Below are 23,544 nucleotides of genomic sequence, written 5' to 3' on the forward strand. Positions count from 1 at the left end.
CTCCTAAGGAATGTCCGCCCCAGTTCCCTAAGCAGAGAAAGTTCTTCATTTTCTGAGTGCCTACAGCATTGTGACCAAGCATCTCTTATAATACATGCCACCCAAGACTGTAATTTAGCTGTTTAATTGTCCGATTTCCCATTAACCTCACAGCACCTCAAAGAGACAGCCAACTGTTTTACTTATTTTTAAAAACTCCCGGACCTAGCAGACTACCTTGCATGTGGTATGGTTGCCTCTCAAGTATGACGGTTGAATCAAACACAACCCTTCCATGAAACAGGGAAAGGGGAATCTTAATTCTAACAGTGTAAACATTTACGCAGGAAATATGAAAACAGTTGAGACTGTTCTGCAAAGCCCCCAGCTCTACTGCCATGGGGAGTAGACGGCCCGCTGCTTACCGCTGAATATCCTTGTTCTTCCACAAGGAGGCAGACTGAGCCTTGGGCACGCGTTCAATGAAGTTCACCAACTCTTCCATGAGAAGCCTGAGTTTAAACAAAGAAAGTGATGAACACTCAAAAAGGAATCAGAAAAACATGGCACTCTTAACACCGTAGCCAAGAGAAGCGGGCTTGCCTGCCTGCCCTCCCCAGTCGTCTTTCCTCTCTCTGCTGCACATAAACGTGGGCACCATTTTACATAAAGTTGAACAAAAACCTAGCCTTTGCGTTGAATTTTCACGTTAAAAATTCTGAATGTAAATGATTTAATTCACCTTTAAAATAAGCCTGGTGTGCTTCTTGTCTCTAAACACTGAAATATATAAGCCTATGGTTTAACTCACACTCTTAAGACCTCTGCCTTTATTTAGGTAATTAAAAATACAAAAGGAGAAATAGTTAAATGAGCATGAAGTACCTGATTTTGGTGGCAGCAGAGGTGGGGGTAGGATTGTTTTTTAATGACAATATTAAATGGACATTTTAAACTGGTAAAATAAGTTTTCTTCATATACATTTTAGGAATTAACAAAATTCCACATGGAAGAATACTCTTAAGGACTAATCCTGGTCTTCCCTGGTGGCGCAGTGGTTGGGAGTCCGCCTGCCGATGCAGGGGACGCGGGTTCGTGCCCCGGTCCGGGAAGATCCCGCGTGCCGCGGAGCGGCTGGGCCCGTGAGCCATGGCCGCTGAGCCTGCGCGTCCGGAGCCTGTGCTCCGCAGCGGGAGGGGCCCCAACAGAGGGAGGCCCGCGTACCGCAAAAGAGAAAAAAAAAAAAAAAAAAAAGAAAGAAAGAAAGGACTAATCCTAAAACTCTAACTCAAAGACCTGCCGAAGGACAGGCTCTGCAGAACACAAGCTGGATCACCACAGAATCACAACTGAGGGAATCGAAGAGATGCCTCACTCGACTGGATCAATGATCCCATGCTCTGAGGAATACATGGGAACAGAGCACTGATGGGACCCTGGATGGCTAGGGGACAACCAAAAAGCTCGAAATAGACTTTCAACATCTTGAATCCCCTACATAATCCAGTATAGATGTTCCATATGGACTTAAATCCTCTCCCAATAAACCCACAGACATGGCAAAGCCATAAATTTATTAGCATCTGAATGCCGAACAACTTCATTTCCACTTATTTACGTATTCCTAATACTATCATCGTCTTTCATCTGTTTTTTTTTTTTTTTAAATTGTCTTTCATCTTGAAGGAGCAGTACAAGTTCCAGCATTCTAAGATCCGGGATCCAGGCTCATTATTGTTCTGGCTGTAGCTTTCTGGAGAACAGTCTGGTATGTCCATCCTCAGGCTTTAACTTTTTCAGACTAGAATCTAACGCTAACGTTTTCAGCTTGTCCTCTCACCGAAACTGTTACATCACCTTGAGTGTTTCACTTTCCTACACTGTCTCTTCCTCAGATTCTTTATGTTTTTCTGTACACAATGCAGGTAATATGGTTTGACACAAAAACAAGGACATATTTTGTTTCATTTCTGGTAATTCCATCGTATTGGACTTCAGTCAGATTCTAGAACCCAAAGCACTTAGATCCCATATTTCGGGTCTTGATAGTATTACCTTATACCATACTTCTTTGTTTGTTTCGACACAATTCTTTTCTTCTGGAGTAATTTTCTTCTCACTAAATGATGCTATGGTTACTTGAAACAACCATCTGTCCCATGGAGGCTTGGGAGGGGCAGCGGAAGAGACAGCACAGCATTCTCAGAGTCAAAGAAAGGCTCTGAGGTTTTTATTCCACACAGTCCTGAGTTTCACTATGTCAACAGTACAGACAACGTAACCATCTAATTACCCTGTTTTCTACAAGCTGTCCCCATTTATAGTCTGCACTAAACCATAAAAGGGGGGAAATTTTGAAAGCAAAGTAGTAAAATTTCTCCCTCTTTTCTTAAATATGCTGTGTTCCTTTCTCTCCTGAAGCTCTCTGCACTGCATCCTGGTGGCATCCTACTGAATGGTACTTCCCCTAATTAGTATCATCTGCACAGAGGAGCTGTCTCTGCAAACTCCCTGTTCCCGTTTTTCTAAAAAAGACTAACGACTATTACTCGCAGCATCAGTCTCTAGGCAACTCCAAAGAACATTTGTTTTATCTGGAGAGTTGTCTATTCGTGCCTGTTCTCTGGGTCAGCTGCTCAGAGGGAAATAACAATCCCTCCTCGCACAACACTCTATTAACAGTCACCACTGAAGGGAGGAGCTCGCCAGCCACTCTCTAATGGCACAAGAAGAAATGCTCTCACCTGCCGATCTGAACGGTGGGCTCTGTGGCATAGACCGTGCCTGTGAACCCCGTGTGCTCAGTGATGTAGGGCAGAGCCATCATGCAGTGATAGTTGGAGATGAGGATCACATCTACTGTGGACAGATCTATTAGCTCGGTCTGAAAAGAAAGGGGAGGGAATGACAGATATCTGTGCGGGGCACATAGATCAGCGTGATGGGACTGAAAATTGATGTTGCCAGAATGCAGAGGAGTGGCTTTGGTACTACAGAAAAATGATGCCTTTCCTGCAACGCTTCTATTCTCTCATTTTAGGATATTTCCTAATGTTGACATGACGTGGCAGGACAGGATGGCTACTGATGAGAGTGCAGCCCGTCCGCCAGAGGTGCTCTGATTTTACTAAAACAGAGTTCTGCGAGTCAGACATGCGAGGATGAACGACAACAGGACACTTCAGCAGTTGCTGCCTGGCAGGTGGAACCAGGTAACACGAAGCAGACAGCACAGTATCAGCCGTGAGGGAGAGGCACACAGAAACCAGCTCTTCAAAAGTCAAATGCGGGAGGCAACTGCTTTTGGAGTAACCTCTGACCACTAGTGTTGGGTATAGAGCCCCCCGCAAATGTAGTGGCAGAGTCATAAGAGGAGGTTATACTCTTGTGTTCTACCCTAATCACAACCCCTGCTCTACCCTTCACTCCATTATTAAGGTCATGTGAAAAGGGAAAAGACAGGTTGGCAGGTGAGAAAAAATGCTACCCAAGTTTGGTAAATTTTTATGAAAACTCTTTTAGTAGAAGGGAACTTTTTTTCCATAAATTTAAGTCCTACCTGCCTTTTAAGGCTCAATTCTCTTCTTCCACTAAGCCTTCCTTATTTGCCCAGACGGAAGAAACCACTTCTTCCTCTGAACTGTCAAGGCACTTTATGAATATCCCTCTTGTGGCAGTTATTATTCTGTACAAAGGCAGGCAGCTCTAAGTTATCACTTTGTCCCCCCAAAACTGAATGTCTCTGAGCTCAAGAATCCTGTGTGACTCATCTCTGTCCCCTCCCCACGATGATAGCCAGGACATAACAGGCCTTGGCGCACTGCTGTTGGAGGATTGCATCGTTATAAGCAGCACCCTCTGTGGAGAAAAGTGAGATGCAGCGGTTCAGAGACATCATCTTAGTCTCTGAGCTCTCCCTCATGGAACTTACCCCGTGGAAACTGTATGGTACAGTACGGACAGCATGGGGTAACTCAAGAAAGAGTTTTAGTTAGCAGAATGGGTCACAGAGCTACTATGTCCCCCATGGAGTAGAAGTAACAAAATGTCTGTGCCCTCTTTGCAAATAACAGAGACAGTGTGCCATTTTGGCTGTGGGTATCTTCTGGTTGATGACTTTATGTGTAAAGTAAGTTGATTTAATAAAGCAGCCAAGGCATAATCAGCTCCTGAGGACAGCACGAAGATTAGAGGTCAGAAGCTACTCACCACCAGGGCAATGGCAATCTGTGTGAATAAAATGTCTAAGGACATAACTTAACTCCATGTTGTGTACTGCACTTCCAAGACAATATCCTCACATAACAAAGGGTCATGGGACATCCTGCTGATCCTATTCCTCACCAACTCTCTAGAACCATTTTTAAACAAATGAGAAGATTAAGACATAGTAGCAGAGTGACACGTCCAGAAGAAAACAAGGGAAGAAGAGTTGAAGCAACAGTAAAACCCAAAAGCATCCCTACCTTCCTTCTACCTATACAGAAACTGGGTAGGAATATTTGAAATTTCTCTTTACTATGTAAGAATCAGCCTACAGAGTCTAGAATGATAAGAAATTTGGTGAGGACAGCTGGGGGGAAAAATATATATATATATTTTCTGCTTGTATATATATCAAGAGTGCCTACATAAAAAATTTTCCTCTGAGAAATAAATTTAACACCCAAACTATGTTTATATATTCACATCTATATGTTTACTTGCATACTTTCACTCAATGAAATCCCATAAAGACTATTTTAATTTTAAACTGTTATATACGGACACTTGGGTTCTACAGACCATGAATTAGGTCAAAACAATCATAATTTATTGGTTGCTTACTGTACTGTCCTAGATTTTATGCACAGTCTACAGTGTAGACTTCGGGGGAAGACAAAGATATTTAAGGTAGCTGCACTAGATTATAAATTCCATGAGGACTGGGACTTCAGTTCTGCCGGGCTCAGCCACAAGTCAGCCAAGATTGGACAGTGTAGTAAGTCCCTCTCTCCTAATTCAACAACTCTTGTATTTTCTCCTGATCATACAATGCCCTGGTTTCCCTTAAAATAGTGACTACTACTAACTTGTCATAAACCACAAATTATGACACTAGGTGAAAAAACCTATATGGCTTTAGAACCCTAAATATAACAGTGTTGCTTTAGCTTGGCAAAGGTGAACTGTGAAACGGTGACTGTTTAATTTCAAAGTTTAGTAGTTGATGGAGCAAGTCAGAAAGTCACCAGAACTCCAAGCCAGGAATCCTCCACTGCGGGCCACAAGCTGAAGGCTGCAGCAGTCAGTGACACAGGCAGTAAACTGACAATAAATGTAGCAGCTAGGATTAGGAATCTTTGAACAGATGGGGAACTGCCCCACCAACTCCTAAATGACGAAGATGACGAAAAAGATTTTATTAGCAGTCAGGGAGCACTCAGGATTCTCAGTAACTGTCTACCCTTCACACTTGTTCCTACTAGTTCACCTCAAACTTTCTCCCGTATTTGCCAATTTCAATTGCCATGTCCTTCTTTGTTTTTCTTCCTCTCTTTCACTCTGGTGTCCTAAAAGGGCACATCACCTACTTCAAAGAGAGAGAGAAAAAAAAGTTTATCTAAAGGGTATCAAAGGAAGTTGTAGAAATGGAAAGAGAGAGAGGAAGAAAGGACAAAAATAAGGGACACAGCACTCCCAATTTCTTTTTTCTCTGGCACTAAAATGTGAAAGTATTTTCGACAGGCACTGACATCCCCCGGGCACACAGAAAGAATAGAATGGTAGCTTCTTATTGATTTCCTCAGGAACCCTGGACTGGCTACTGGCTTCCCTACACTTCATCTGTGAGCTGAGAACTCCATCTAGGCCACTCTGGGGATTAGGTCTGTCAGCTGAGATTAGTTTCCTTTAAGACTAATGCAAACTGATCTTTGTTTCCTTTAAAACAATGAAACTGGACTCAAACACTTATAACAAGTCTCACTGTGATGATAATATGCAAGCGACAGATATCCATGACTCAGTTCAGAATCCATGAATTTCAAGCAATATTCCGTATGTCATTTCAAGTCAGCAAGAATTTTTACAGTTTACTGTACTGGCTGGATAATAGCAAGTCCCAATTACCCAAGACTAGAAAAAGTATGGCTAACCTAAGACACAGGCATTATCCAGTCGGCCTTCTGTATCTGTGGCTGTGAAACCTGCAGATGCAGAGGGCTGACTCTATTCATTGCACTCCATCATTTTATATAAAGTGCTTGAGCATCTGTGGATTCTGGTATCCACAGGGGCTCCTGGAACCAATCCCCCGCAGATACGGAGGGATGACTGTAATTACAAAATTAAAAGGCTTGAGATATTTCTTTACCTTGCTCAAAACTATGCTCCAGTGTGAGTGTCAATGTGGATTATAGAAAGAGCTAGGGACGGGAAGAGGAACGTGACTTCAGTGATTTACAGACAATATAAAATGCTCCTAAATGATCATATTTTAGCTGTAAAACAAAGTGCCTAGAATAACAGATCCATTGCAATTTGAAAATAGGAAGCTAAGCCCCTGAAAATTATTTCTTGATTTCAGTTTGAGAGATGATAAGATATGCTTTGTTTCTGCAACAAGATTCACTTTAATCTTACCTCTGGTAGGCAGAATTCGGGTACAGAATCCACAAATACATGACCTGAGCACTCCTTTAGCTCCTAAAAGACATGAAAAGAAAAAATTCTAGGAAGTAATATCCAATAGATACAGCGCCAAAGAAGTTTCATCCCCAAACCAAACTTTCCATGAAGTATCACAGATTGCTGGAGTTGGAGGGAAGCTGGAAGTTATTTAGGCCAACTGTTCATTGTTTAAGCTCAGGGAGGCTAAATGTTTCATTTAGGATTAAAAAAATGCTGGCTGGTGGCTGACTCAGGACTTGAATGCATATTTCTTGATGCCTCTTCAAGGAAGCCATGTGTGGACACATGCTGCTTCCATAACTCATGACCCAAAGCTTTCCAAATAATTGTTAGATGGACCATACCAGCAATATCAGAATGATCTGGAATACTGATGGAAGTAGATTCCTGGGCCCTACCTAAGATCTAAGGGATGAGAAACTAAGGATGAGGCCATGAAACCTGTGTTTATAACAAGCACCTCCAGTGATTTTGTTCTGCAATTAGGTTAGGAGTCCAGGGCGTAGACAAATGATTTAGTGCCCCTTTCTCCTCCTACCAAGGTTTGAGGGGCAAATAAGGAGGGAGATGAGGAGTACAGGGTAGGGATTAAACCACCACCACCACCATTCACAAGAAAAAAGTGTACTTATAAAGAAAGAGAATTTAGTGCAGCTCCCACTCTGCCCGTGGTCTGCAGTATTTAATATGCTTGTCTTACTTTGGATTCTTTCACAAACAGATCCTGAGAAAAGGGTGTGTGAAAGCTTATAAGGGAGGTGCTAAAAACAAACAAACAAACAACAAAAAACCCAGCAGGAGGAAGGGCACGTGATAAAGGGAAAAGCAGGTGACCCATAACGGATATGTTACAAAGCTACATACCACTATGGGCAACAGGGAGTCACTCTCATGGGGAAACTCTAAGAAACAGTATCAAACATATACCTGGGAGTTATTCCACTCAGGGGCAAGGGACCTGGGATATTTATATAGCAACTCGTGCATCTGGGGCAGCTTTAGGAAAAAACTGTCAGGCAAAGCCATACAGGTATTGGCAGCTGGATTTATGACATAGGACACTGAAGAGACAGGAGTGGGCCACCAACAGAGTCTGCTACAATGCCCTCAGGAGGCCACCAGAGTTGCTGCCTTCCCTTGATGACACTTTATACTAAAATCTATGCAGGAGTTTTTGCTCCAAAGTTAAAGCTATCTATGACTCTATAATGAAACCACTAAAAGACTTTGGTTGACAGTTTCCTCTTTCCGGAAAGAGAAATATACTGTTAGAACTTTGTTCCATTGTGTTTTCATTAGTCACCAAACATAAATTTCTATATATTCATATATATGTACCTATATTTATATACTGGAGTCTGAATGATTTTACTCTCAATCTTTACCTGAAAATAAGGTATTAACTGTATGTTATTTTCCTTTTGAATTTTATAAGTCTCCTATCAGAACCTTGATAGAATATTTCCTCCCCTTGCCTTCCACTGTAAACTCTGGTTCCTCTCCTTATCTGAGTACCATTTAACCAGTAGAGCAGCCTGAGCCAAAAAGAGACTGAAAACCATTCTTAATTACAATGTACCTGCCAGCTAAAAACAAATGAGCAATTATGTTTAATGGAAGAAGACTCCCAGTTCCCTTAGGATGAGGTTAAAAATGATTAAAGACAAATCATGGGAAATTTCGAAGCACCGCCTGGCCTTAAATTGACTATGTAATCTTCTTCCCCATATTGCCATGTACCAGGGTATGTGCACCTCACGTGACAGAGCCTCCTCTGAGGCTCTCATCCTTCCTGGCCTGCAGCAGCATATTTGCCATTCCACGCACTTACAATGTTACTCTATTTTATTCACCACTCCCTCCTAATGAAATGCTCCCACATAGACATGCAAGTCATTTTGCTCACAATGCAAAGGTAATGGGATGCTTCTGAGCCTTTTTCAGGGAACAATGATTTACAGCCAGAAGAGAGTTAGGCTGAAATTTCATCAGGTGCACAGATTCTTGATTGTCACATAATTTTTACAGTTAGCTATGAGGGAAATCTGGTTTCAAATCATGCATTTGGCTTGCACTCGAGGTTGGGGTGTAGGTACAGGAATTAATTCTGTAAAAAGAGCACCTCTTTATTTAACAATACCAATTACAAGAAGGAAATGCCTTATTCAATTCAGATGAATCATTTTAAGGATCCTTACACTTATTCAGTCTTTCAATTCTGAAACCGGGGAGAGGAAGAATGATTTGGAAGCCTAAGAATGGCATGGATAAGCTTTACAGTTTTTAATCTTCCTTTACCCTCTGATTTTTTTCAGGAGAAAATTTGACTAGATTATAGTTTTAACGTTTTTTTGTATCTCTGGTCTCTCATGTATACGTTAAATGCCTAAAAACTGATCTGAGGAAGGAATTACTGTGAAGATAATCTAATGTCAAAAATTTAATAGCCTTGAAAAAAAAAAGTAATTTGAGTCATTTACTTCAGGTCTAGTTAGTGATTAAAGTCATAATAGGACCCCAAATCCTAGATTCCTAGAACTATGTTCTTTTCTCACAACCTATAGGAGTGTCCACTCCAGGCTACCAGGATCACAGATCATAGTCTGGAAGGCCCTTTGTTCATATTCACCTGAAAACATGCTTCCCTCCCACTCCACCAAGAGCACACTGCCTGGCAGTTAAACTCTCAGCTCCTCAGTCTGTTCTCCACAGGGCAGCCAAAGTGGTCTGAGCAGAGGAAGACACTGCCCGCTGCAACCCTTTGTGGCCTCTCATCACCCAAAGAATAAGACTCAGACTTTTTACAAAGCCCTAGCTGATTTGACCCCTGACAGAGCAGTTTAAAACTCACAATGTTTGGGGGGGTTTTGAAGTTATTAAAAAAAAAAAAAAAGTTCACTCCTTACAGGTGGAGAGTCAGTACAGCCTCAAAATGAAATGAGCTAGGGACTTCCCTGGCGGTCCAGTGGTTGGGACTTCGCCTTCCGATGGGGGGCGGAGCGGGGAGGGGTGCGGGTTCGGTCCCTGGTAAGGAAGCTGGGATCCCGCATGCCTCGGGGCCAAAAAACCAAGAAAAGGCAGTATTGTAACAAATTCAATAGAGACTTTGGGGATGGTCCACATCAAAAGAAAATCTTTAAAAAAAAAAAAAAATGAAGAAATGAGCTAGATGGAATTCTCTAATAAGCATCACCACTGAAACTCTCATTGCAATTCTAAAAAATAACAGTTTTCTTTGTGTGGTGATAAAATGTATTTGCAGCAGAAGTTCTTAGATTTTACACATGAGAAAACTGGATCTGTACCTGAACACTGAGACTCCTTAAAAGGCTCTTAAAAACAATAATTATCAAGTACTGAAGACTTTACATGGGATTTTTCAGGGAGAAGACACAAGGGAAAAAAATGAGCCCATCAGTCACATTATTATCGGGTGGCTCCGGTATGACAAGATGGCTTTCCAGTGGGTGTAGATACGCTTCAGCTAATCATTACCTTGTCCAAGAAAGCATTTCCATCCTTTAGGGACCAGCCAGGAAGATTAGACAGCCTGGGACTGCAAAACAAAAGATTAAATTATCCTAAATAGATTATAATCCTCAGTGATTTCACGGTGACTGTACTGGCTCCATAAAGTGAAAAACAGTTTGAAATTACTGGCAGCAATGCCTACCCAAAATACTAATCAAAAAGATGAAAAATAACCATGTGGTATCAAGCTTAAGAATTAGTGGCAATGGAACATTAAAAAGCCAAATAGTTTTGCGCTAAATTGGGAAAATTAAAAGAATCCTATGCAGAATAATAAAGAGAAAAAAGAATGATGAGACACTAGAGCATTGTACAGTTTTCCTATCACTGGCCCTGACTTCACCTTGCTTGTGTTTGACAACAAGCCTGAGGGGAAGGCCGAATGGGACCATTATATTGTGGATGACAAAACAGACTCAGAGGGGTCAGGTGTCTGACAAGAGCACCTAAGCTGCCTACCAGCCAGAATTCATCACAAATAAAAATCTGAATTCTGCTTGAGTCCACCTTCTGGATTCATTGCTTCTAAATGAATTAGTCAACTTGTTACCTGTGGCTTGAGTTTCCAATTCTGGAAAATGAAGCTAGTTTTCCTAAGTGTTATGAAATACATACCTAAGTGAGTAATTTCTAGAAGGTGAGGTTAATTTCACATATACATTACATTAAAGAAGTCTGAATCAGAAATCATTCACTCTGGTAAGCTCAGGATTTAACTGTGTGCTATTGGTTGACCAGAAGAATTATACTGGAGGTTGAAAATGGAAATAACTCAGAAGAAAAAAAAAAAATGCTGGTAAAAAGAAAAACTTAACGATCAAGGCGATATATGAAGAAAAGTACACAGAAGTACAAGTTGGATGGCAAAAGGATTTTAGCACTTCAACACAAAATTAGTCTGTGAAGTAAAAATTAAAGGCAAAGTATGGGTGTGGGACTAAAAGACTCTATAATCAGAAACCAAGTTAATGTATAGTACTGAATCCTCTCTCTAAAATAAGTTTATCAAATTCTGACTTTGAAATTAGGTGGTAGGTACGAAAGTCAAATTGAAACAGATATATGAATATCTGTCAATCTTCTAGGAAAGATTAAAAACCTGAATAAAATATACATGCATCTAATTTTATTTTTTTTTGTTTGTTTTTGTTTTTTTTTACGGTACGTGGGCCTCTCACTGCTGTGGCCTCTCCCGTTGCGGAGCACAGGCTCCGGACGCGCAGGCTCAGCGGCCATGGCTCACGGGCCTAGCCACTCAGCGGCATGTGGGATCTTCCCGGACCGGGGCACGAACCCGTGTCCCCTGCATCAGCAGGCGGACTCAACCACTGCGCCACCAGGGAAGCCCCCATGCATCTAATTTTAGAAAAAAAAAGTGAGAATTTAAGGGGTAACTTTTAATTGTGACATAATTACTAGCTCATAGAAAAGCTGTAGGAATGTAAGTACAATGATGTCCCGCATACCCTTTGCCTAGATTCTCTGTTTACATTTTGCCTTTATTAATCAAAAAGTGAGAATTTTTGGATTTCATTCTTGAGAATGAAAATTACTACTAGGAGAATCAAGTTTGGTTGGCATAAATTATACCTGAAAAACTTTTTTTTAAAACTCGGGGAGCTTTCCCAGAAAAATACTCTATTACCATTAGCTGTTTAATTCCCATCTCATTCCATAGTCACATATATACCTTCACTTATAGACTTCTTACTTCTTAAAAAATATTATTTACTATCAGATCAGATTAAAAAACCAAGCATTCTAATAAAAGTGTTAATGACAAGACAATCTGAATACTGTTCTCATTTCATGTACACTAACTCTCTAAAAGAAGTTGTAAATATCCACTTCCCTTTACAAAGAGAACTGGATCAAAGGACATGCATGCATCCTGTCTGTTCTCCATTGGACACACACAAGTCAACCTCCAAATTACAGATGACTGATTCAATTAGTTTTGTCCTCAACAAGTGATTAGAAATGGTACATTGCTTATGGGACTTCCCTGGTGGTCCAGTGGTTAAGACTCTGCGCTCCCCATGTAGGGGGCCCGGGTTTGATCCCTGGTCAGGGAACTAGATCCCTAGATCCCGCATGCTGCAACTAACAGCGTGCATGCTGCAACTAAACAAAAAAAGATCCCACATGCCACAACTAAGACCTGGCGCAGCAAAATTAAAAAACAAAAAAAGAAATGGTACACTGCTTATCAAAAAATAATTTTTTAAAAAGTAAAAATTTCAGGTATTGTGGTTTTAACTCTTGCTAAACATTTTTTATAACGTCAAAGCCTTCTATGAAATATCTGTAGTTATTCTGGATTTGAGAAATTGCTAGTAGATGGTACTGAATGCTCAAAGGAGAGCAAGACCATGTTATAACAATAGTGCCAAAGATAAAGTGGCACACAAATGTGTCATCAGATGGCAAATGGATGCTGACTACAGAGATGAAAATATTTTGTTACTGGGGTCCAACAAGTTAATGACTAAACCATGAAGAGTTAGTAAACTTTAAGCTACCAAAGAGGAAGAGATTTATTACTTTGTTCCTAATGATTACAAAATTTGAGAGGGAACAGGAGTTACAAGGTGAAGACAGAGGGCGATTTTCCAGAAAGAGGGACAGGAAACAACCTCATCATTTGGTGAAGTACTGAAGGAGGATAAGGTATTCATCTTCACTCATTCATTAATGAATCTTGATTTATGTGTCGAGCACTCAGATGCTGGTGATACGACCATGAGCAAAACGCACCTGTCCTCCTGAGGGGTTAGGGAAGACAGACAGATCAAGTAATCACACAGAGAACAAGCTGTTACGAATGATGAGGCAGCACACAGCACAAGGCACCACAAAGTCTCCTAACAAGGGACTGGTCTAGGCAGCATCAAGACTTCCTTGAGTCTGTGAAGAACGAGCTGACATCTGGATGGTAGCAGAGTCAAGGGGAAACTGTGTCAAGGGGCAGGGTTTGGAGGGAATAAAGAAAGAAGAAGACAGCTACAAGGCCCAGGACTTTCCTCCAACCATTCTCACCAGGCTTTGGCATGGACATCTTAAAAAAAAAACGTTATCCAAATGAAATTTCAAGGAGGGTCCTATATACACCCTCCCCCTCATCCAACTAAAATGCCTTCTCTCTGTCCTTCCCATATAGAAACTGGAGTCATAAACGATCTGAGAGAGGAGCTCCTGCTAAATAGGCTAAGGGAAGGTGGGTTCAGGGAGGGGTGAAGAGCCTTCCTGGCTGGAGGAACAATCTGTGTGACTGCTCCCAGGCAGGAGATAAGACTTCTTTGAAACTGAAAGAAAAGAAAGAGCAAGATACTAGAAGAGAGGCATAAAGCCTAATGTACCAAGACAGACTTGGTATTCATCCTAAAAGCAATGGAGGGGACTTCCCTGGTGGCACAGTGGTTAAGAATCCGCCTGCCAATGCAGGGAACATGGGTTTGAGCCCTGGTCTGGGAAGATCCCATATGCCGCGGAGCAACTAAGCCTGTGCGCCACAACTACTGAGCCCGCATGCCACAACTACTGAAGTCCGCCTGCCTAGAGTCCGTGCTCTGCAACAAGAGAGGCCACCGCAATGAGAAGCCCGCGCACCGCAACAAAGAGTAGCCCCTGCTCGCCGCAACTAGAGAAAGCCTGCGCACCCCTGCCCGCCGCAACTAGAGAAAGCCTGCGCACAGCAACGAAGACCCAACGCAGCCAAAAATAATAAATAAATAAATTTAAAAGCAATGGAAAAACCACTGAAAGGTCTTAAACAGGTGAAAGACGAGATTAGATCTGTATTTCTAAAAGGTGATTTTGGAGAAAATTGACATCAAGTGCCTTCTGATAACACATACCATCATTTGTGTGGTATTCCTACCGAAAGTAGTAACCCCAACCTAATTATGAGGAAACGTGAGATAAACCCATATTGAAAGATGTTATATAAAATAATTGGCCTGCACTCCTAAAAACGGCAAGGTCATGAAAGGCATAGAGACTGCGAAACTCTTCCAGATTAAAGGAGATTAAAGACGTGACCAAATGCAATGTGTGATCTGGATTGGATCCTAGACCAGTAAGTTATTTTTCTTTTTTTGCTATAAAAGGCATTACAGTGAAATATGAACTGGTATAACTTTGGAAATGTAAATAAGGTACACAGCTCAGATACTAGTATAGTATCGACGTTAAGTTAACTGATTTTCTTTATTGTACTGTGGTTATGTAAGAGAATATCCTTCTTCTTATAAGACAGGCACCTAAGTATTTAGGTGGCAAAGGAGCATAGTGTCTATCTTTCAAATGGGTCAGAAAAAACTACATGTGTATGTAATATAAAGAGGTAATGATAAAGCAAATGTGATAAAATGTTAGGAACTGGTAAGAGAAACTGGGAATTGTCTGTAACTATTCTTGCAACTTTTCCGTAAATCTGAAGCAATTTCAAAATAAAAAGTTACACAAAAAGAAGACTCTGGATTCAGACAGGGGCAATAACAGAATTGAAGAAACTGGTTAGGAGGCTTTACCAGTAATGCCTGTAAAAGAGGATGATGACTACCACAGTAGCACTTAAAAGAAGTAACTGGATTCTAGAGCTATCTAGAAGGTAAAAATGACAATGCTTAATGAAAGGTTGGATGTGGAAAGCGAGGAAGGGGGCATCTAAGCGAACTCCCAGCTCTCTGGCTTTTATAACAGGGTGCCATTCCCTAAGATAGGGCAGCATGGGGGGAAACCAGGTCTGGGAGGGTGTACCCTCCTCTTCTGGACCAAGTCTAATCATAAACTCAGTTTGGGGTATGGTGAGTTCTGAAGTGCTTTCAAAGGCACATCCGAGGAGAAAACCGAGTAGGCATTTTGGATTTATGAATGTGGAACTCACATGTGGAACTTAACTAATAATACACATTTGTAAGTTATTGTCTGGATGGTTATCAAGGCCCTGAGCATTTATTTTTTATTTTTAAAAATTTATTTATTTTTGGCTGTGCTGCGTCTTTGCTGCTGCACGTGGGCTTTCCCTACTTGCGACGAGCGGGGGCTACTCTTCGTTGCGGTGTGCATGCTTCTCATTGCGGTGGCTTCTCTTTTTGCGGAGCACAGGGCTCTAGGCACGAGGGCTTAAGTAGTTGTGGCTCACGGGCTTAGTTGCTCCGCGGCACGTGGGATCTTCCCGGACCAGGGCTCGAACCCGTGTCCCTGCCTTGGCAGGCGGATTCTTAACCACTGCGCCACCAGGGAAGTCCCTCTGAGCATTTATTAAATTCCCTTGGTGGAGCCTCTGTGGCCAAGCACTGAATACTAAAGAATTCTCATGTGTGATGGACAGTTAGAGGAAAATGAATCTCCAAAGTAGATAGAAGAGAAAGATTCAGAGAAGTAATGAAAACCAGGACTGCATTATCATGGAGGAGAGTGATGCTGAATGGCTAAGGAGGGTGAGGATGACAAATGCGTATTATAGCTAATGACGTGGAAGTCATTTGTGATTTACCAAAAGATGTTCTGGTGGTTGGTGTGGGCAAAGCAGACTGGGAAGGAGTTAGGAATGCTGAAGGGAAAAGTGGGGTTGAGAGAAGGTTAAAAAGATTTATTATTTTTTTTCCATTTTAAGTTAGAAGTGACAGCGTAATTAAATGGGAAGGACTGAGTCAAGATGGAAAGATTCAAGATAAAGGAAAGATTACAACAGCGAAATGATGCAGAAGGAGAGAAGGGTTGAAATCCAGAGAAGACAAAGGGATTCATTCCTATGACAAATATTTACAGAGCAGTTACTGCATGCCAAGAACTCTTTTAGGCACTGGGGATACAGTGGAGAGGAAACAAAATCTCTGCCCTTATAAAACTTACCTTTTAGTGGAGAAGAAAGACAATATATAAACCAAGTATGTATATATGATGTAATGAGAAGTGCTCTGAAGACAAATAAAGCAGGATGAGGGGATAGAGAGGGACTGGGGATACTATTTTAGCCAAGTAGACCTCCAAGGTTTCTGGCCTGAGCAAATGAAGACAATTTTTTGTAAGGAACTGCCATGCGCTGCTAATCATCCCATTAGTATAACCTCCCTCTGAGAGAAAAACAATGACAAGAGGAAGAGAGAGTAGAAGTGGATTCTGTATTCACTTGAGAATACAGACTTAGGTAAAGACAGGAATGGACAGGAAAGGGAAAACATGTAGCTAGGACTGCCTGCCCAACTCAGGTTTTGAACACCTAGATGATTCATGACCCTGCAGAGCACGTAGGCCCCCTTTTGGGAACCCTCAGCATACCCTATATTTTATTTTCTTTCGTAATTATCACAAGTATATAGCTGTTTTTTGTACCACAAGTGTAATTAAATCTTCAACTGTGTGATTCTTTCTCTCCTGACAGACTATAAATTCCATGAGGAAAGAAAAGTTGTCTTGTTCATGTCTGTATCCCCTGGTCTAGGACACTGCAGATTCTTAATGCCAAGTGAATGAACATTTTAATCTTTGGAAGGAAATAGACAATGATATCAGGCTATTTTAATAAAAAACATGCAGTCATTTTTGTTGAGAAATATATATGACACCTATAGTTCCTAAATCAACTCTAAATACATTTTTTTTCCCCTTCTGGATAATATCTATGGATGGTAAAAGTATTTCTAAGTCCAGGATGTGATTATAACTGAATTTTATCAGCTATGCATAAAATGTAATCTGGAATTAACTCTGACCTTGTCCCCATCACCTTACTGTATCCCTTATCTCCGAAAAAAGTCAACCGTTGATTTTTAATTATACCTTTCCTAGATGGTTCACGGGGCTATCATTATGAATAATCATTGCACACAGTGAAGTCTTCAGCAGTGAATGAGATACGTTAGATGGTTTAACTAGCTCGTTATGCTTTTAAGCTCTTAAATCTGCTTTAGATAGCTTTTCTGTCTCCTCTCCTTCATGCGGTATCACTTTTTGCTGCTGGGAGTATATCTGCTTCAAAAAGTTACCCACTCCTTTTATAAAGTACTGCTTCTAAATAACAGCAAGCTGGAAAACCAATCTCCTAGACAAGGTCTTAGTAAGAGTAAACAGTGCTGCCTGTAGGCCTGGGGTAATCTGTCTACTTTAAGACATGGACTTTGGCTTCATGTAAGATTCTATGATATCTACAGCTGACTAGTATGAAAACTTTGGCGTCATGTAAGATTCTATGATATCTACAGCTGACTAGTATGAAAATAATGCATAGATACCTATCAAAAAGAAATGTCAGGCTCTATGATGTCAAGTCCCTGCAAAGGCAGTTAAATGATTCTAAAATTCAATTCATGGGGCTCATCAGTTGACCATTTATCAGCTCCTACATGAATTAGCAAGAAAGATGAAATATATACGACCTCACTTGCACTGAGCAGTTGCAGTGAGGAACATTAGTTGGAACATTTAACAGAAGCTCAGAAGAAGTTATAATAAAGAAGTCAATCAATAAATCAATACAACACTTTCCATCAACCCAGCCAAAGGAAACTATTTTGATGAAGAACATTTTTAAGGGAACAAAGTAAACTTAGCACAACACACAAGGTACTGGTCATCTTGATGCTATTGTGTACCATTTTTCAGCAAACCAAAGCTCATTTTGTCTCGGCTGCATCAGCACATACCTTTGAACAAGTGGCAAAGGAAGGAAATTGAGGGTGGAAGTCATGTCCAGGCCACAGTCCAGCATAATGGTGGTTGATTTGAATTTGAGCACATTGCATGGTAAAGTTGGGTGCCCTGACAGGCAATACTGAAAAACAAACAAACAAATCACTTTTGTCAATAATCAGTTACAGAAAAAGCCTAAAAAATAAAGTGAATTAAATAAAGCTGATCATCTTCTCTCATTAGAGCACTGTGTAAAATTCAGCTAACTTTCTATATGGCTTCCTCCCTTTTACAGTGCTGGATACCACTTCCCCTAGCATTCAGCATCCTCAAAAATCTCAGATCGTACCCAGTTCTTCGCGGGGTACCAACTTACATCTCAGGCAAGTAGAGTTTTGAAGGGGCCAAGGTTATTCTAAACAGAAGGTTTCCTGGCTGTAGTTTTCTGCTCCACTCTCACATGACACTTGCAAATTCCCACTATCCTGTCAGACCTAAGTACTGTGTAAAGTCAATAAAATTCTAAGCTGGAACCTCAAAGTGTGCTACAGGTTAGGTTTGCTCCTCTGTAAATAAGTTGGGTGACTTTCCTCCAAGAGGAAATGCTCGGGAAGGGTTAACAAACAAGTATCAGTAAGGGGGTGATGGCTCAGCCTTGTCAGAAGAAATGACTCCAAAGGACAAGTGACTTCCCTGACGTGCAGATACTAGGCAGGAGTGAGGGACACCCATTCCCAACCAATCAAGAGCCTCTTGCCTGTGGCCGCAGTCCTCAGAAGTCAAAGGGGCACGAGCCACAAAGGCATATTCAAAGGGGAGTGATGAGGTAAACCAGCACACTGACCTCAAACATCCCTCAGGTCCTCCTCAATGGAGTGGGGATGACAGATACGCCACACTGAAAATTATTTACATGGGACCCTGTGTCACCTTTCCTAATTCGACTGCTGTTCTGAAGACAATGAAAGAAGAGGGAAAAGACCTTTTCTCCCACTTCTCTCTTCTTCATTCCGTAGAAGCCTCCCTTGAACAGCAAAGCCCAGAAGATGGAGGGGTCAATGGTTTCCATCTCCTGACAGACACATTCTTTCAGATTTAAGCACAAGTCAGGGTAGCGCGACATCAGTGCTTGCCCCCACACGGCCACCGCAGTGCACGCTAAGTCGTCGTTGCTCGTTGGTTCTGTCACTGGATAAATTTCCTAGTTTTCTCCAGGAGACATTACAGGAACTGATGAGTTTTTAAAACTGCAGGTTCTAAAAGGTCAGGAGCCAAGAAATTGTGAGTATTTTGCAACCTTCTTTTTTGGCCGCACTGCACGGCTTGTGGGATCTTAGTTCCCCGAGCAGGGATCGAACCCATAGCCCCTCACTGGAAGCGCAGAGCCCTACCCACTGGACTGCCAGGGAACTCCCTTGAGAGCTTCTTTATTCCAAGTTTGTGAAAGATAATTATATTTCCCAATCCATAATTCACAACTCATGGCCTGAAAGGGTACACGGTTACTTACAATGAAAACAGTAACAAAAAAAATACTAAAAAGTCCAGGAAGCATGATTTGGGTAATTATTCTTTACCTAAGTTCATTCTTTGATAGGTATCAGAACTACGGGAAGGCAGAGCTGTTCCCACCCCACCCTTCTCCATCTGGTTCCCTATTGCTAGCTTGGTCTCTACCCCTATCTAAGAATTACGTATTTGTTAAAGAAAAACTATCTCAAAATGAACATAAAGCACCCTGTTAAACCTGCCCCGAACATGACACAGGACTTTCCTATATTTTTCCTTTATAAAGAAAAAAATCAGATACTCAGAAAAACCTAAAAAGAAAATAAATGAAATGTATATTAATGGTTATTTCTGGGTTTAAAGATTATGGTGTAATTTTCTCCTTTCAGCTTTCTGCATTTTCCAAACGTTTGACAATGCGCATTTACCATACTTTTATAATCAGAAAAAAAATATGATTAAAACAAAACTGAAAATTTAACCAGTCACACTGAATGACAAAATCTTTTTTATCTTCATCTTTAAATCATGGGTAACAAGTTGCAGCAGAAGACCGAAGATGGACATGTAAAAACTTCTGCTCAAAAGATTTCAGGCAAAGGAATTTAGCCAACAGACTTTACATTTGCTCTTATCGTCCAAGGATAAAGAAAGGTGAGGAACACTTTATAAGGGCCATAACTGAATGGGAGAAACATTTTCAGAGCGTCTACTGAAAGAGTGCCAGACCTTGATCTCACTAGCTCCAATTTTATGGATCAGGAAATTGAATTTTACACAGTTTGAGGGGCTTGTCTGACAAGAGAGAGCCAAAGACACACAGCAAGGTCTCCTGACTCCACAGATCCCACCTGTGCTTCCCCAAGTGCACTGCTCACTTCGTGGGTCAACTCAGTCTGCTGAGACACAGAGTAACTGTCCCCAGTAAATGAGGCACCTGGCAAGGTTCCCGAAGTTTCCCTGGCTCCAGTGGGGAGCTTTGCATGTTTCTAATATGCTGCCTACGTCACCAAACAGATTATAATCTAGCGAGAGTTAGGGACTAATACACAAAAACATTAAGTAATCATGTGATTTTAATTTTGCAATTAGAAATAAATGACAGAAAATTTGAAAAATACCAGAAAGAAAAACATTAGCCACAGCATTTCTACAGTCCCTGTCTTTTTTCGTATTTGTAAAAGCTATAATTTTAGTGCACCTATTGCTCTGTATGCTGCTTTTAAGATTCATGGCTGTGTTTTGTCTATGTTGCATATCACTTCATCTTTATTGGCTGCCTAAGTAAATATACCATCACTTGTTTAATTATTCTCTTACTGTTGAACATTTAGGGTTGCTTTCAGTTGCTTTATTACAAACACGGCTGTGGTGATAACTTTAGTGCTCAAGGCTTTTTCCATATTGGACTGTTTCTTCAGAGGATTCCCAGAAGTGGCATTAACTAGGTCAAAAAATATGAGCATTTTATGGCTTTTGAAATATGCTGCCAAAATGCTTTCCAAAAAAGGCTGTGCCTATTTACAATGTCATCAGGAATATAGCAGAAGATCTGTTTCACTGCTTATTCCCATCAGCATTATGGTCAAAACCATCTAGAATCTACACCACAATGCCTCTATAACGTTAGTACATGTTAGTAGCAGCTATCTAGGAGCAATTAAATGGCCCTAAACAGGAAATCAACTATTTGATAAATGAATTAATTTTGAGAGGCAGTTTGAAGAAATGATTTAAAGCAGGGAGTGTGAAGTAAGACTGCCTCGGCTCAAATCTTGGTTGTGCTCATCATTGTGTCATTTTGGGAAAGTTACTTAACTTCGCCAAGATTGAGCTTCCTTATCTGTAGGATGCAGTAATAGAAGCTACCCTCCTAAAGTTGTGAGGACTAAATGAATAGATACAGAACCTGACACATAGTATGTGCTCATTGTTGCTATAGTTATAAAATCATTAAGAGGCTGAAGAGGTCTAGAGAAGAAATTCTATTCTGTGTGGCATTCACTAATGTTTTAGACATCTGTGTATCCCATAAGACTAAGTAAAGTGAATGAATAATTTTACAAATATTTTTCTATTGCTAGTTTTCCCTCCAGGAAGATACAGTTACTACTGAGAACAGAAGCGAATATTGTAGCCAACATAAGGTTTTACAATTTTTATTTTTTCTAGCTTAATAAGCACACAGCAGTGCTTTCATGTTAATTTTATTTCTACTTAATAATAAAGCTGCTGATTTTTCTGTGTAATAATTTATTATCTATATTTCCTCGTGCCTGTTGATTTCTTTTTACCACTGAATAAATCTGGTTTCAGAACTTATATATGCTTAACATATATAAGCATTGTTTATATTTTTTGGGTAAAAATTTTTATCAGTTATACTTAGTACATATATTTCTCATTCTCTTACTTTCATTTAAAAAAGTTTTATTATGGAAAATTTCAAACATACAAGTAAGCAAAATTAGTACAGTAAACTCCCATTACTCAGATTTAACAACTATCCATATTCTGCCTTTCTCTTTGCTGCTTTCCTTTTGATGCTGACACACTTCTGAGGAATAGCTATTATGTTGACAAACCAATCTGATCTCTGAAAATACTGCTTTCATAAATAGTCCTAAATTGATCTCTTATGCACAACTGGGACAAAAACATGAGTCCATTTTCCGAAATGTCCTTGCAGAATTCATTAAAGGCAACTCCTTTCACCTTTAACTTATCCTTGGTTTTCAACACCTGAGTCCTTTAGTAGTTTGAATATATTTCTGAAATCTCTATTCTGTCCACTGGTTTTTTGTTTTTGTTTTTTGTTTTCACCTCAATGCTGTAAAGTTTTTACTTTGTAATATTTGAAAATAAGCTAGAATGACTAGACTTCAATTCTAAAAAAAAGTTTTTCTAAGGATGTAAATGGAAGCTACATTTAATCTATATATTTAGTGAATGCTGCCATTTTTACTATACAATAACATTTCTCTGAGCCAGGAGCAATGCACTGCTTTCTCTTTTATTAATTTTATTTTTTCTTCCTTTACAGTTTAAAATGTTGTATTCCTTTAGCTCATAACCAACAAGTCAATTATCATTAACATAAATATATGTTTGCTTTTCATTGCTTTTTAATTTCTGCTCTGAGTTTTATTGTTCTATTTCAAGTTTTATCTGTTATACTTTTTAAAATTTCTGCAGTTGGATGTGTAGCTGATTAAAATACGCATTCAGGCTACAGACAGCCCTGTAAGTGATGCTCTGGATACATTTTACAAGTTTACATTGTGTTTTCAATTCACTCGTTTCTAAATACAATGAAATTTCTATTGTGATTTCTACTTTGAGCTACAAAAGAACTGTGTGGTGTGTGTGTGTGTGTTTGGTTTAACTTCCAAATATGAAGGTGGAAATGGTTATCTTTTGGTTACTGATTTCTAATTTTCTTGTGGGCAGGGAACAGATTTTATAATACTTTTTCGATATTTATTGAAACTTGCTTTGTAAGTCTGTACACTGTGAATAGCTGATTTTTACAAATGATCCAGTGTGCATGAAAATTGGAAATATATAATCTAATTGTTGTACACAGAGCAGATTAAGTTTATTATCTTATCTAAATCTCCTATATCCTTACCTACTTTGAGTCTTAGGAGAGAAGAAACTGGCAATTTCTTTTTGTAATTCTGTTATATTTTGCTTTATACACCTTGAGGCTATATTGCTAGGTACATAATGGTCAGGATTAATACTAGTGCATGGTTTACCATTATGTAATGCTCTTTGTCTTAAAAATCTATTTCTAGATTTATTTCTAAATAATATAGCTATACCAATTTTTCCTTCAGTCAACAGTCTTCTGTTTTTTTAAATGAAATTTTACACATATACACACATAGTTAAAAATGAATCACCAATTTGAGAGGCAACTACTTTTGACTCTTACAGCTATTTCTTCTAGTTACCTCTGCATTTCTCAATAATATTGTTATCCTGTTATTTCTTGAGTTCTCGAATTTTAGTTGTTATTGATTTTTTTCTACTATGGAAGCTATTTACAATAGATGAAACTTTGCTATGGTCCGTAACCAAGATATGTACAAAAGGATTCCCTATCACATTTGAAGCAATGCACATGAAGGCAACTGCCAAATTCCTTGGACTGGATAAAAGAAATTTAAAAGGAAAGAGAAGTTTGTGTAACAGATTCATGTACTGATCAA

The 23,544-nt window shown here is 40.0% G+C and overlaps 1 protein-coding gene across 3 annotated transcripts in view; it reads right to left on the reverse strand.

Annotated features, from left to right (window-relative positions):
- Nucleotides 1–23,544, reverse strand: part of INTS9 (integrator complex subunit 9) — a 112,421-nt gene that overhangs the window by 62,796 nt on the left and 26,081 nt on the right. For all 3 annotated transcript variants that reach the window (XM_028494225.1, XM_007115107.3, XM_007115108.4), the window contains 5 exons: nt 17,833–17,960; nt 10,148–10,208; nt 6,605–6,667; nt 2,725–2,864; nt 405–491 (listed from right to left, as the gene is read on the reverse strand). In XM_028494225.1, the coding sequence (XP_028350026.1) occupies nt 405–491; nt 2,725–2,864; nt 6,605–6,667; nt 10,148–10,208; nt 17,833–17,960 (479 nt within the window). The remainder of the gene's footprint in view (nt 1–404; nt 492–2,724; nt 2,865–6,604; nt 6,668–10,147; nt 10,209–17,832; nt 17,961–23,544) is intronic.

The sequence above is a fragment of the Physeter macrocephalus genome, chromosome 9 (assembly GCF_002837175.3).
Source record: "Physeter macrocephalus isolate SW-GA chromosome 9, ASM283717v5, whole genome shotgun sequence".
Classification (NCBI taxonomy): domain Eukaryota; kingdom Metazoa; phylum Chordata; class Mammalia; order Artiodactyla; family Physeteridae; genus Physeter; species Physeter macrocephalus.